This window comes from Palaemon carinicauda, chromosome 1 (assembly GCF_036898095.1).
Source record: "Palaemon carinicauda isolate YSFRI2023 chromosome 1, ASM3689809v2, whole genome shotgun sequence".
Lineage (NCBI taxonomy): Eukaryota > Metazoa > Arthropoda > Malacostraca > Decapoda > Palaemonidae > Palaemon > Palaemon carinicauda.
The window spans coordinates 2,043,913-2,058,912 of record NC_090725.1 but is presented as its reverse complement, the minus strand read 5'-3'; the positions used below and the strand labels follow the sequence as shown (position 1 = coordinate 2,058,912).

Here is a 15,000-nt window from a genome sequence, read left to right as displayed (position 1 = left end):
AATCCTGCACCATTACACCCCATTCTTATCAATCAACCATAGATGAAGATGTCCATAGCTAGCTAGTACATTTTATCTTTAGTCAGTAATAACAGGTGCTCTTTATATCCGTAATTGTTCTTTTGTTCCACCCAATGGCCGTTGCATACATGTATAATTGGTTCCCTAATCTATATAACGTATTATGATTATTGTCTTATTCGTTGTCTTCTAGATTTATTGCCACAGACGCGGGGTTGGTTTTTCGACCTGGACACACAATGAGAGATAACTTACTTCTCAGTTTGGTCTTAAATTTCTTTATTTGGGCTCAGGCCATGTCGTCGTGATGGAAGTTCCTTCAAAGGTAGCTTCCAGGGTAGTCAAATATACCTAGGAAGCTTCCTTTAAAGGAACTTCCATCACGACGACATGGCTACCTCACCCAAAAATAGATTTTTCGCTTCGCTCAAAATCCGTTTTTACTGCCTCGATCTACTTGGAAAATTAGACACTTTGCGTTTTTATCACAAGACCGACCACTGTACATTTTGCGTTGTACATTAATTTTCTTAATAATAATAATAATAATAATAATAATAATAATAATAATATATGACCAACTCATTTATATATATACTCATTCTGAGTGGGGATACCTTAACGTGGCTAAAGGGTATGCGTATCACTATGACTAGAAAGCTGCACTAGTCAGGGCCACCCATACTAGGTTGGTTTGTTGGGAGTGATCAGACGATAATACCCCACTATTAACAATACATACACAATTAGGTATATATATATATATATATATATATATATATATATATATATACATGGAAAGAAAAACAATTATATTTTGAAATTGATTTTAATAGTGAATAACTAAATTCACAATGAAGTTGAATAAAAAAAAGATAAGTAATTCTTTTCACAATGTTTTTGTGACAGTTAAAGGTCTGGTTTTGGATAAATCTCGAATTGATTAGTGATGAAAATCTCGAACAAACATGGTGATAGTTTACATCACATTTGTGGAAAAAAATGTTATTTGAATTTTTTGGGAGTATTTTTATGCTTTTAGTTATGTCGCAATATTATTATCATTTTAATGAAGTTCAATATAAAACAAATTTTACCATTGAAAAAATAAGTAATGCAAAGACATCTCATCTGGAAACGGATTTAAACACTAAAACTTTCTTAGCAACGAAAGGCAGACATAAAATGTCTATATTAGCAGTTGTAAATAACTCCCGTTTACATTTACGTAAGAAATGGCTGTTGCGGCCAAACCCTTTCGACCACCAATTTTGTAGGGAATTTATTCCCCAAGGGAAGGATTTATTGAGCAATGTTTTTTTTTTTTTTTTTTTTTTTTTTTTTTTTTTTTTTTTTTTTTTTTTTTTTTTTTTTTCATTAGCAAGACAGATTGTACAGATACAGTTACAATAGTATGTTTTTTTTATGCTACATAAATAATATTAAGGTTGCATACATCTTATTGAGCAAAATTTATTGGTGATATATATAAAGGCGAGCTAATAGCTTGTGTGCCAAACCCGCTCGGTCACCAATTTTGTAGAAAATTTATTACCTAAGGAAAGGATTTATTGAGGAAAATTTATTGGTTATATATCTAAAGACGAGCTAATAGCTTGTTTCAATTGTGATAAACATGTTAAAAGTGACATATGAACGCGACCAAATTGCAACAGCATTTCTCAATGTCCTTCAGTCTTCCAAATCTCTGTAGCCAGAAATTTGTAGATAGAAAGAGACTCTTATAGTATTCTTATTTGTTATTGTTTGTTATTTTCAATTACATTCATTGATATTGGTCTTATGTTACTACCTGCAAAATAGATGAATTCAGAGTTATTTATTCAGAACAAGCATGTCATCAATAGTGATGTTACGAATAATACTATAATATCATTTTTAACTACACAACTTATATATCTGGTAATATATTAAACATTTCCTATTCAATTTATATCGTGCTTTGCCAAATTTGGAACCATAAGCGTGATGGTACGGACAGCAAAACCAGTTGAGAAAATAAAAAATCTTGGAACCCGTTTTTAATGATAAGAAATTTAGACTTAACATCCTGGTCTTGAAATCTAGTCCTTTCAGACTAAATTCTACGAAATAAGCGAGTTACAGCAGGCACCAAAATCCGATTTTTAAAGTGTGTACTAAGCTGGTATCAGGTTCAGCCGCATTAATTTTAGATTTTTTTAGAAATGAAACCTAATTTCTACACTGCAAATATATGTTATTAACAAGGATGCTGCAATTAAATGAATGGCAGCTGATCTATTTTTCAAAATTTGTACGCATTGTATTTGCTACAAATTTAAGATTGTTTGCAAGAAATTCAGTTTATTACCAAAAAATTTAACGGGCCAACAGTTGAACCCTCTCTGCTGGAAGGAGAAATGTTGCCTTCTTTTATTGCAAATATATGTTATTGACAAGGATGCTATAATTAAATGAATGGCAAGTGATCTATTAAAAAAAAAATTTACGCATTGTATTTGCTATAAATTTAAGATTGTTTAAAACAAATTCAGTTCATTACCAAAAAAGAATGTAACGGGCCAACAGTTGGAAGGAGAAATTTTATCTTCTTTCTTGTCTTCTTCTAGATTTATTGCCACAGACGCGGGATGGATTTTTCGACCTGGACACGCAATGAGAGCTAACTTACTTCTCAATTTGGTCTTAAATTTCTTTTTTGGGCTCAGGCCATGTCGTCGTGATGGAAGTTCCTTCAAATATACCTTTGAAGGAACTCCCATCAGGACGACATGGCTACCTCACCTCAACCGTTATGAAAAGTATATGATAGGAGGATGCCCTGCTTATCTCCTCCACCCGAGGCCTCTTTCCATTCGTTAATTCGGTCGGCTGCTTGGCGAGAGCGTGTTCGACCACCCTCCTTGGGGTATCCTAACTGCTAAAATTCTGTAGTCCTTGCTAACGGCCCGCATCTTCATTCCTTTGCCGGTACAATTTTCGAAGGTCTTTCATAAGAGGAAAAGAATCGGGTGTTGTGAAATACAGTGTTTGTTAAAACACCCTCCTTGGGGTATGCTAACTTCTAAAATTCTATAGACCTTGCTAACGGCCCCCCTCATCTTCATTCCTTTGCCGGTACATTTTTCGAAGGTCTTTCATAAGAGGAAAAGAATCGGGTGTTGTGAAATACAGTGTTTGTTAAAACACCCTCCTTGGGGTATGCTAACTTCTAAAATTCTATAGACCTTGCTAACGGCCCCCCTCATCTTCATTCCTTTGCCGGTACATTTTTCGAAGGTCTTTCATAAGAGGAAAAGAATCGGGTGTTGTGAAATACAGTGTTTGTTAAAACACCCTCCTTGGGGTATGCTAACTTCTAAAATTCTATAGACCTTGCTAACGGCCCCCCTCATCTTCATTCCTTTGCCGGTACATTTTTCGAAGGTCTTTCATAAGAGGAAAAGAATCGGGTGTTGTGAAATACAGTGTTTGTTAAACCACCCTCCTTGGGGTATGCTAACTGCTAGAATTCTATAGACCTTGCTAACGGCCCACATTTTCATTCCTTTGCCGGTACACTTTTCGAAGGTCTTTCATAAGAGGAAAAGAATCGGGTGTTGCGAAATACCGTGTTTGTTAAGGAATGAGACATTATCTGTAATGAGATTTTACTACCCATTTATATTAACATAAATTTGCATACAATTGTGTGTAGAATACGGAACCCATTCATTCACAACACGTATGAATTTAAGAAATGTTTCCCAGGGTAAACGCCATTTTTTCTTCTAAATTTTATCTAATCCTTATAGTGCGACATTGTTTTTATGGATCTCTAAATATGGGAATTGGTGAAAAGACGATTAGGCCTAAATTCTGGATACATAGAAGTGACTCATGAATAAAATCTTTCGAATGTTTTACAAATCAATGGAAGTTACAGCCACAAATTCGGTTGTCCACATGCTTATTATTACAGATTTTTCTTTATAAATCAGACGTAGATAAAGATTTATTCTATTTCCAAGATTCTATTAGACATATATCGATGTCAACGTCTTTAGTAAATAGATAATGATTGCTGCCATTCAGAGCATTTTTGCTCTACTGATGTTTCGATTTTCATGACTGCAACTTTGTTTGTCACTAAGTCTTGTCCTCATCGAGAACCCCCTACCGGGGATATGACGAAAGTTCTGACTTAAGGAAAGCCCCTTATGAACCCACGCATAAAGCCTTAGACCCTAATGACCGTCACCCTCAAGACTCGAAAGTTGAAAGTTACTTGGGCGACGCTTCGAGCATACAGTAATCCGTCGGTCTGAGATAATACGGGGTTTACAACAACTATCTTGGCAGCTGTTGTTTCTTGCTGACATGAATCAAAATGCGCATAAAGGACAGAATCCGATTGAACCAGTCAGGCTAATCATTTATAGAATCCAACCAGTTCGCCTTTGAACCAGAGTTCGACCCAGACTGAGCATGACTTAGCTCAGGTGAATGACAAGTAGCCGCTTAGCCGACAGTAGTAACTGAGGTCATCAACTTGTTTGTATGAGCAAGAGCGATAATTAAGTCTAAAGGTACCCTGACACTTGCATGAATTTGTGGCACGTATTGTCACGACTCGAGTCGTGAACTGGCGTGAACTCATCGAACTGGAGTGAACTCGTCGTGAACCAGTCGTGACGAGGATTTTGAAATGTTCAAAATTTTGGTCACGACAAAATTTCGTGAATGCGGCGTGAAGTATGCGCGAACTGTTCGTGAACTCGTCGGGACGATGCGGGAAGTGCGCAAACTATGCTATAACTATGCATGAACTCGTCGTGAACTCGTCGTGCCAGTTTGTGTCAATGTGGACAGATGAGCTGTGATTCTGAGGTAATTTTTTTTTTTTTTTTTTTTTTTATTTTCCAGTTCGTGCCACAAAATGTCACGACTTGCCACGACAAATTCGTGGCAAAAGGTCGTGCAAGTGTCAGCCTGGCATTACGGTTTTAATACAGAATTTCGTGAACCCTTAATATACTGATAGGGAAACTTCAGGTAACAATACAGATGCCGAAGAATTGTGTAATTTACAGGTGCAACTCCAATTGTAAAAGGAATGGAGATCTTGTGTTTCATTCCTTCCTCAAATCATAAAGAGACAAAGAGCAAATGGGTTAACGCCTGTAAGAGAGCGAATAAAATAAATACAGATCATGCCAGGATATGCCGCTTACATTTTGAAGCATCGGTATATACAAGAAATCTCCAGTATGAGATACTATAGTCCATTTCTTTTAGCGATGCATATTTGCACCGACTCGCGGTGGTGCCCATTTAGCTCGGAAAAGTTTCCTGATCGCTGATTGGTTAGAATTATCTTGTCCAACCAATCAGCGATCCGGAAACTTTTCCGAGCTAAAAGGGCACCGCTGCGAGTCGGTGCAAATATGCATCGCTAAAAGAAATGGGCTATAGGAATACCTCTCCCAAAAAGGTTACCGGAATTGGAAGCTAAAGCAACACCAAATCTTCATTTGCCAACATCAGGTAAGGCGAGTTTCTTTTCAATGTGTTGAAGTGATAATACATACATACATACATATACCAAGGCACATCCCCCAATTATGGGGGTTAGCCGACATCAACAAATGAAAAAAAAAAAAAAATGGGGGGGGGGGACCTCTACTCTCTACGTTCCTCCCAGCCTAATCGGAGATCCAAATAACTTTCTGGAAATAGTATCTCAATGGGTGGCTGGTGCCCGTGCAACCTACTACCATATAAATATGTGTGTATATATATATATATATATATATATATAAATTATATATATACAGTATATATATATATATATATATATATAGAGAGAGAGAGAGAGAGAGAGAGAGAGAGAGAGAGAGAGAGAGAGAGAGATAATTATCAGAACTATCCAAAATAATTTTGAAAACCACAACCCAAAACATTCGTAAATACAATCAGAACAAAATTGAAGTGATATTAGTTAGTATAATTTAATAGAGTATTTATTACGCCATGTAATATCTTCGTAGTGCAATGTTCAATGACCTCTTCATAATTGGAATGAACTTCACTGCAAAGAATACCCTCATTAAGAATAATAATAATAATAAGAATAGGGAAGTGGGGAATATGGGGAAAGGAAGAGTACCCCTGGATACAATCCAGTTTATAGCTCAAATGCAGGTACTCGGGATGGGAAAGATTTAGGAAATAGGGAGAAAGAGAAGTACAGGAGACGAATAAAAGAGAGGGGCAGACCCTCTTGCGATATTAGGGAATTGGTATTATTATTTTAAATATACAAGGAAACAATGATGACGCCAATATCACAGTATTGAGCAATCGTAAAGGTCGAAAGTTTGTTAATGTAAATGCCTCATATTAATTTCTTTGAATGTTGATAAACATCACTTAGTAACCCAGTGGTACCCATAAGGATACCTTCTGTGTAATTGATAAGTACCATAGGATATCAAATTGGGTCTTTTAAGCCGTGGGTATTTAAGGAATAAAGCATCTTTGGAATTTAAATCCCATGAGTATATATATATATATATATATATATATATATATATATATATATATATATATATATTCAAATAAGCCATATATATTTTTGATACATCAATGTCTGGATTCTCTTAACGACCTCGGGATCAGAGCCCCAGGCGAAATCACACAAAGACAAGAGCTTGTGACCGGCCGGGAATCGAACCCCGGTCGGCAAGCTTGTATAGACAGTGGCTAAACTTACTGCACTTACGTTAGCCTGCCTGGAAAATCAACCAGCTCAAGTTTTGACCTTTTTCCTAATAATTCCTTTATTGATATCTCAGACCAACACCCTAAATATCACAATCCTATGGGAAAGAGAAACCTTGGATTATAATAGACTTGTTTTCTTTTCTATTCGTATCCTCGATGGAGATCATTTTCATATTGCAAGCAAGACTAAATTACCAAGACGGGAATTGCGTGCCGAGAAAAGAGGACCCAAGAAAAAATAACTTGTTTGAAATTACGTTTTGGATACTAATGTAATTCTGGTCTTGGGTTTAGGAATTAATTTTCCATTAAATTACTTTTGCTAACTTAAATTTCTTCTTATAGCATTAATCATGAGAACTTTAGCAAATGTTCTCATGATATTGAGTCTTCCTTTATTTTCGACGAAGAACCAAAAGCACATGAAGAACTAACTTCTGTGATTTGAGAGAATTTGCAACATGAGTTATTTGATATAAAACGAGTGATTCTCTTCGTGTTGATGAAACCAACTATAGTCCATTTCTTTTAGCGATGCATATTTGCACCGACTCGCAGCGGTGCCCTTTTAGCTCGGAAAAGTTTCCGGATCGCTGATTGGTTGGATGAGATAATTTTAACCAATCAGCGATCCGGAAACTTTTCCGAGCTAAAAGGGCACCGCCGCGAGTCGGTGCAAATATGCATCGCTAAAAGAAATGGACTATAGTGAATTTGTTGAAAAGCTAAAGAAGATGGAATATCTGTTTGAGATCTTTCATTGAGAGAAATGTTTGATGCGCGGCAAAGCGTCGTTATGACATTAGCAGACGGTATCGTAAATGTAGTACCCCTTTTAGCAGACGGTATCGTAAATGTAGTACCCCTTTTAGCAGACGGTATCGTAAATGTAGTACCCCTTTTAGCAGACGGTGTCGTAAATGTAGTACCCCTTTTAGCAGACGGTATCGTAAATGTAGTACCCCTTTTAGCAGACGGTATCGTAAATGTAGTACCCCTGTTAGCAGACGGTATCGTAAATGTAGTACCCCTTTTAGCAGACGGTATCGTAAATGTAGTACCCCTGTTAGCAGACGGTATCGTAAATGTAGTACCCCTGTTAGCAGACGGTATCGTAAATGTAGTACCCCTTTTAGCAGACGGTATCGTAAATGTAGTACCCCTGTTAGCAGACGGTATCGTAAATGTAGTACCCCTGTTAGCAGACGGTATCGTAAATGTAGTACCCCTTTTAGCAGACGGTATCGTAAATGTAGTACCACTTCCTAAAATTGTCATAACTTTTTTTGTAAGATGTCGAACGTTTAATTTGTATCTGCAATCAAAATATGGCAAAGGAGGGAAGGCAAACGCACAGAATGAGTATTTGACGATGTGTAAGATGTCAAAATGAGTAGGATGACAAAATTGCTGATTAAACACAGGTGTAACTTTGAGCAAGGCTTTTTCTTCACCTTTCCACTTGTATGTATACCTCTAATTATCTACTGGAAGTTGAATGAGGTTGAATATTGTATAAGCATATATCGTTTTTATGTACTTGGGTATAATTATTTTTTTTTCTATTAATAAAATAATTTTCAAACATTTTTTATGTGTATACAACAACCCTCAATTAAAGAAAATATTAAGCATGCACTTAGATTTTAGTAAAATTAAAAAAAAACGATATAGCAAAACTCGGGTAAGAAATTAAGGGGACGGCCGGTCAGCTTCTCGTTACATCAGCTAAGTTCTCCTAAGTGCGATGAAAAGTCTCTCTCTCTCTCTCTCTCTCTCTCTCTCTCTCTCTCTCTCTCTCTCTCTCTCTCTCTGTGTGTGTGTGTGTGTGTGTAGGTCTTGGTAGAATCTGACGAGTGGCGAGCTAATCACGAGCCACTCTTAACCTGTTGCTGTAGAATGCCTGGCCAAGCACACGCTCTTGCGTAACCTAGTCCCAGTCATGGCCGTAACCATCAGAAGTTTAGGATGATGTTTGGGAAAGTAACGTTTCAGGAGGACTTTTCTATCCCCCACATCCTCACCGAGTCCTTTGTTGGTCTACAGGGTTAATTGATTAAATTTGGCTGCCGTTGCTGGTCAGTCATTAGTCATAACAGGAAAATTTTGTTGGTGCTTGACAGTGTCTGACAACAGCATGCTCTTAGTGTTGCTGGTCTTGAGTCTACATCAGTGGTTCCCAACCTGGGGGAAATTTCCCCCTGGGGGGAAATTTGAAGCTTCCTGGGGGGAAATAATTACACTACCTACTAACTAGAACAAGCGGAAAATGTCCTCATAGTATGTGCGGCAATTTGTTATTAGCCATTCAATTGTGATATGATCATATCATTTCTCACTGACATGATATTCAAGGGGAGAATATGAGTGTCATGCCCATTTCTGAGGCAGGCGAGTGGGCATGAGGGCTGGGCGGGGCAAGAAGGGGGAAATCTGGATGGTTGAACTGGGGGTAGGGGGGAAATGATAGAAACAAGGTTGGGAACCACTGGACTCTACATTGTCGCTTTACTTGATGTCACCCACTCTCATTGAACGACCTCGTTTGTGAGTCTATGTCGCTTACCATCTGGACGTAAGAAATGACTTCCCCATTGATAAAATTACTCGCTGTCATATCTTTTTATGAAAAATAATTGAACTACCCATCAGTATTTCCCAGTGAATTCCAAAGTAGAGATGCCCCGATACTAACGTATTGGTCTACACTACACTGAAAACCCGATACCGATACCCAATGAAAAGCCGATATACCATTTTCGATAAGGTACTCAATGAAAAGCCGATTCCGATGTCCATTAAGCTTAAAGTGGAGATGGGAGCTCTATGTGTGATAACATTTGCCATTGACAACCCTTCACACTGTCTAGGTTTGAGAGAGGTGCTTGATATTAGCAGAATGTACCTATAAACCAGTTTCATTTTTACGGGAGTAGGACCGTCTCTCTCTCTCTCTCTCTCTCTCTCTCTCTCTCTCTCTCTCTCTCTCTCTCTCTCTCTCTCTCATTCCAGCACGTAATCTCAAAATTATATTTCTTTTTTCCAAATCTCTAAAAAGTGAGAGGAGATTGGGAGGTCAGGAGGTCATTTTGACTAGAATAAATAGGCCTACATAGAGGCTAAATCTGTTGAAAGGGACTATTATGTTCTATATATAGGCCTACACCTACGCATATGCCACTATGTATGTATCTGCAGCTTTTTGCGTATGCTAGTCTGTGTGTAACTGTCCTATCACTTGACTTTATCCAACCCATTAGTTCGAGGGTTAACTCCCCTTCCCAAGAGCCTGGGTAGCCGTCATACCTTTCAAGATAAAAGTGATATGTTCTAAAACCAAGACAGCAATGACGAAGGCATTTGAGAAAGTCCGCTGTGGGGATATGATCTCTATCTTCTTCTTCTTCTTCTTCTATTATTATTATTATTATTATTATTATTAGTAGTAGTAGTAGTAGTAGTAGTAGTGGTAGTAGTATAGTCCATTTCTTTTAGCGAGTCATATTTGCACCGACTCGCAGCGGTGCCCTTTTAGCTCGGAAAAGTTTCCTGATCGCTGATTTGTTGGACGAGATAATTCTAACCAATCAACGACCAGGAAACTTTTCCGAGCTAAAAGGCCACCGTTGCGAGTCGGTGCAAATATGACTCGCTAAAAGAAATGGACTATAGTATTATTATTATTATTATTATTATTATTATTATTATTATTATTATTATAAAAGACAGAAAATTTATAACAGATAAATCATAAAAAACAATAGTAGATATTTATCATTATGAATACTATTCTAATAACCGAATAAACCATTGAATATTTCTTATAACGATATCCACATAACTTGAAAGGGATGTCTCCAACCATATCAAAATAATAACCAGTTATTATTTTTATTTTGCACAGTGAATCACGTTTTATCACCGGTTAGAGTGGTTCCCAAACTATCTTACCTGATGCCCAATTTTTGCTTCCAGTAGACCCGTACGGTTTTTAGATGAAATGATTCTTACAGGAAAACAGGTTTCTGTTTGTATTGAATTTTAATAAGGAAAGTCACTCAAACAAATAATAGTACATTCCTGTAACTAAAAACGAAACATTTGATTCAAAGTGAGCGAAAAAAAAAGTTTGAACATAAGCAAATTGGCAAAATTGAGTTGCAATTTTAAGAATAAATGATTTGAAAACATGGCATATAATATTTGGAAATACTTATGAGACTAAGGCACAATTTCTGGTCAAATTTAGTGAGATGGATGTGACTGCTATAATTATACTTTGCATGTATATAATGACAGATATTTGTTCTTTTAATGATTTAATTATTCTATTAAACAAGTAATTTCGAGCAGATGACTTCACGCCCCCCTTGTATCGTCCTCACGCCCCCCTAGTGGGGCGCGCCCCCCAGTTTGGGAACCACTGGGTTAGAGAGAGATTCTTATAGAATAAAATAAAAAAATCCTCAGGAGTGAAATGTTACTATTTAAAAATGGTTTTCTTATTCTCCCAGACGAGCGAAAACGACGAGCTCCAGCGCCGGGTCTTCGAACGCCGAGCTTCGATCGCCCGGGACAGCTGTAAATTCGTGGATAGGATTCCCGGGTACTTCAAGGTCAAGAAAAATCGCCTCTTCAATAATCTCAGATGGGTCAAGGAGCACAACCTCGTCTGGTGCCCTATATTCAAGGTAAGCTCACGTCATTCGAATTTCGTGTACATTTTTATCTTTTTTTTTTTTTTTTTTTTTTTTTTTTTTTTTTTTGCCCCTGATACAAGTATGCATCTCTAGATACTTACATATACAACGATATATTATTATTATTATTATTATTTGCTAAGCTGCAACCCTAGTTGGAAAAGCAAGATGCTATAAGCCCAGGGGCTCCAACAGGGAAAATAGCCCAGTGAGGAAAGGAAACGAGGAAAAATAAAATATTAGAACAGTAACAACATTGAAATAAATATTTCCTATATAAACTATAAAAACTTTAACAAAACAACAGGAAGAGAAATTAGATAGAGTAGTGTGCCCGAGTGTACCCTCAAGCAAGAGAACTCTAACCCAAGACAGTGGAAGACCATGGTACAGAGGCTATGGCACTATCCAAGACTAGAGAACAATGGTTTGATTTTGAAGCGTAATTGTATATATGCATCCTTTAATGCCTTTTTATTTAACGTAATTTATAGACGAGTTTATTATATGATAATATATAATTATAAGGCAATCAACACATAGACTAGAGCTTAATAAATGTTGGTTGACATGACCACTATGAATATTGATAACTTCATTTGTTTTCTTTGTAACTTTATCAATAAATACACAAGGAGAGACATCTGATTTATTTATAAAGCTCATTTTCTTAAGCAATGTATGTTTCTGTAAAGGAAATCTAAAACTTATAAGCTTGTGCATGATGGATTATCATTATAATTATTTGCATATATATATATATATATATATATATATATATACACACACACACACATATATATATATATATATATATATATATATATATAATATATATATGATTATCATTGTTATATGTACCTTTATTGCTAATACACCGTTAGCCTATATATATGTTATGTTTGGGATACATGTATACAAATATTCTTGTTTATTGGAGCATAGGGAATATTATGTAGCATTTATATAATCTCATGTGGCATGCATTTCATATTTTAATTATCTGGTATTATTGCAAGCAGTCTTTCCCGTAGCCCGCCACTGTTCACAGCTCCTCCAGTGTATTACGTTTATTTTGATTATTTTCACTTATTATATGGCTTAAGAACTTACGCAAGTGTTTCTGTGAAAACCTTATTTACTTTATAACTAATGATAACTAAAAGTGCCCTTCTCTCTCACATTGATAACTGATACTATATTTTTAATTCAATCCCTTAAAACAAAGTCCAACGTATTCCCAGTCAAAATTGTTGCACAGCCAATGTTATTAACTGATTATATGATTTCAATAACTCACTATAAACTGAAAGATTATGCATCCAAAGATTGAAATCTCCACAGTTTTTGCAATGTCAGGTGTTTCAATGAGCATATTAAGCTCCTCAAACAAGATATTTGCATTTGTTCTATAATCCATTTCTTTTATCTAGGCAGATTTGCACCGACTCGCAGCGGTGCCCTTTTAGCTCAGAAAAGTTTCCTGATCGCTGATTGGTTAGAATGATCTCGTCCAACCAATCAGCGATCAGGAAACTTTTCCGAGCTAAAAGGGCACCGCTGCGAGTCGGTGCAAATCTGCATCGCTAAAAGAAATGGACTATAGTTAGTCACTTAAAAAAAGTCGAAGCATTGCCAGACTACCAATCAGCATACAGTTAATTATATTATACGGAGACAGCTATTTGTCCGGTTAGTAAATAATCTGCTGGAAATGATGGGTGAAAACAAATATCGAATCTTGATGTTACTTCTGTCTGTCTGTCTGTAAGATTGCCTTACCTTTGTGTAAGACACGGGCTCTTGCCATGGGCAGCCCGTAAACAATAGTGATCTTAGCGCTGCTTTTGATACAGTTGTATGTGCATGAACTGCAGAATTTGAAGAAAAATATAATTTTACCCTTTCTTCTCTAAATGAGAATAGAAATGATCTTATTGTTAAATATCTGTATATACAAGATCAGATTTATTTTAATCTAAGGTGAAATATTTCAATATCTTCCTTGAAGACGTAAACAGTATAGTATAGGGTTGCTGTGGCCTGATTGGTAACGTCTCTGCCTGGTGTTTGCCAGTCGGGGGTTCAAATCCCGCTCAGACTCGTTAGTGCCATTAGTGTCTGCAACCTTACCATCCTTGTGAGCTAAGGTTGGGGGGTTTGGGGGAGCCTATAGGTCTATCTGCTGAGTCATCAGCAGCCACTGCCTGGCCCTCCCTGGTCCTAGCTTGGGTGGAGAGGAGGCTTGGGCGCTGACCATATAATATATGGTCAATCTCTAGGGCATTGTCCTGATTGCTAGGGCAATGTCACTGTCCCTTGCCTCTGCCATTCATGAGCGACCTTTAAAAACCTTTAAAACCTTTCGTGAAGGGAATCCAAGGAATTCATGTAGGTTTAGACTTATAAGAATAAATAAAAAAATTAGCAAACCAATGTTTGAATGATAAAGTCCCCAGAATTGGACGGTATAAACGTATCTTCAATCAAAATCTGTGCCCAGTTTGTAGCTCGCTTGCGACAACAACGTCATAACTAAAAAAAAATTGTATTTTTGAGTTATCCATATAGACATATTCATCTTCAAATGCTGATTTTTGTGGCAAAAAAGTCATAATTGTAGCTAAAAAATTGATCGCTAGAGCCCGCTAAATGTCCGAACGACATACATTAATATGATAGTGATTTAATTGATTAAAACGACTCTCCTGAAAAATAGCTATTTTTGAGTTATGACGACGTTGTCGCGAACAAGCGAGTATTATCTTACCGACATCTGCTACGCTGACCCGAATTGTATAAAGGAACGAGTTTTTTTTTCTCCTCTCAGTCAGCTTCAACTACGTGGGTGAAGAACTTGCTGCTGCTGGCGGGAGAAAAGGTGGTAGACAAAAGCTTCCACGGACGGGTTCGTGAACTGTACCCGAGACCCAGAGATCCGGAGGAGGAACAAGAAGTTCTAAACTCTTCCATGAAGATGATTATCGTAAGGCATCCATTGGATCGACTGCTGTCAGCATATCGGTGAGTATATTGCCATATTTTTTGTTTGGGTTCCCTCAGGTCCCTCAGTGTGAGGCACCTCGTATATCCACCAGAGAGTTGCTAATGCATCTTCCGGTGTATTTTGCATCTTCCAGTCTTGGATGGTCTGGGATGCATCTTAGGTATTTATCGAGCTTATTCTTAAACACATCTACGTTCACTCCTGATATGTTTCTTAGATGAGCTGGCAGCACATTAAATAGAGAGAGAGAGAGAGAGAGAGAGAGAGAGAGAGAGAGAGAGAGAGAGAGAGAGAGAGAGAGAGAGAGAGAGAGAAAGAGCCTTATTGCCTTATTTTTTGTTTGGGTTCCCCCAGGTCCCTCAGTGTGAGGCACTTCATATATCCACCAGAGTTGCTAATGCATCTTCCGGTGTATTTTGCATCTTCCAGTCTTGGATGATCTGGGATGCATCTTAGGTATTTATCGAGCTTATTCTTAAACACATTTACGCTCACTCCTGATAT

General features: G+C 37.2%; 1 protein-coding gene across 1 annotated transcript in view; it reads left to right on the top strand.

Moving 5' to 3' along the window:
• Positions 1-15,000, top strand: part of LOC137646079 (uncharacterized) — a 94,342-nt gene that overhangs the window by 64,035 nt on the left and 15,307 nt on the right. Inside the window, exons 6-7 of the mRNA XM_068379252.1 lie at positions 11,304-11,480; positions 14,320-14,513. Of these exons, the coding sequence (XP_068235353.1) occupies positions 11,304-11,480; positions 14,320-14,513 (371 nt within the window). The remainder of the gene's footprint in view (positions 1-11,303; positions 11,481-14,319; positions 14,514-15,000) is intronic.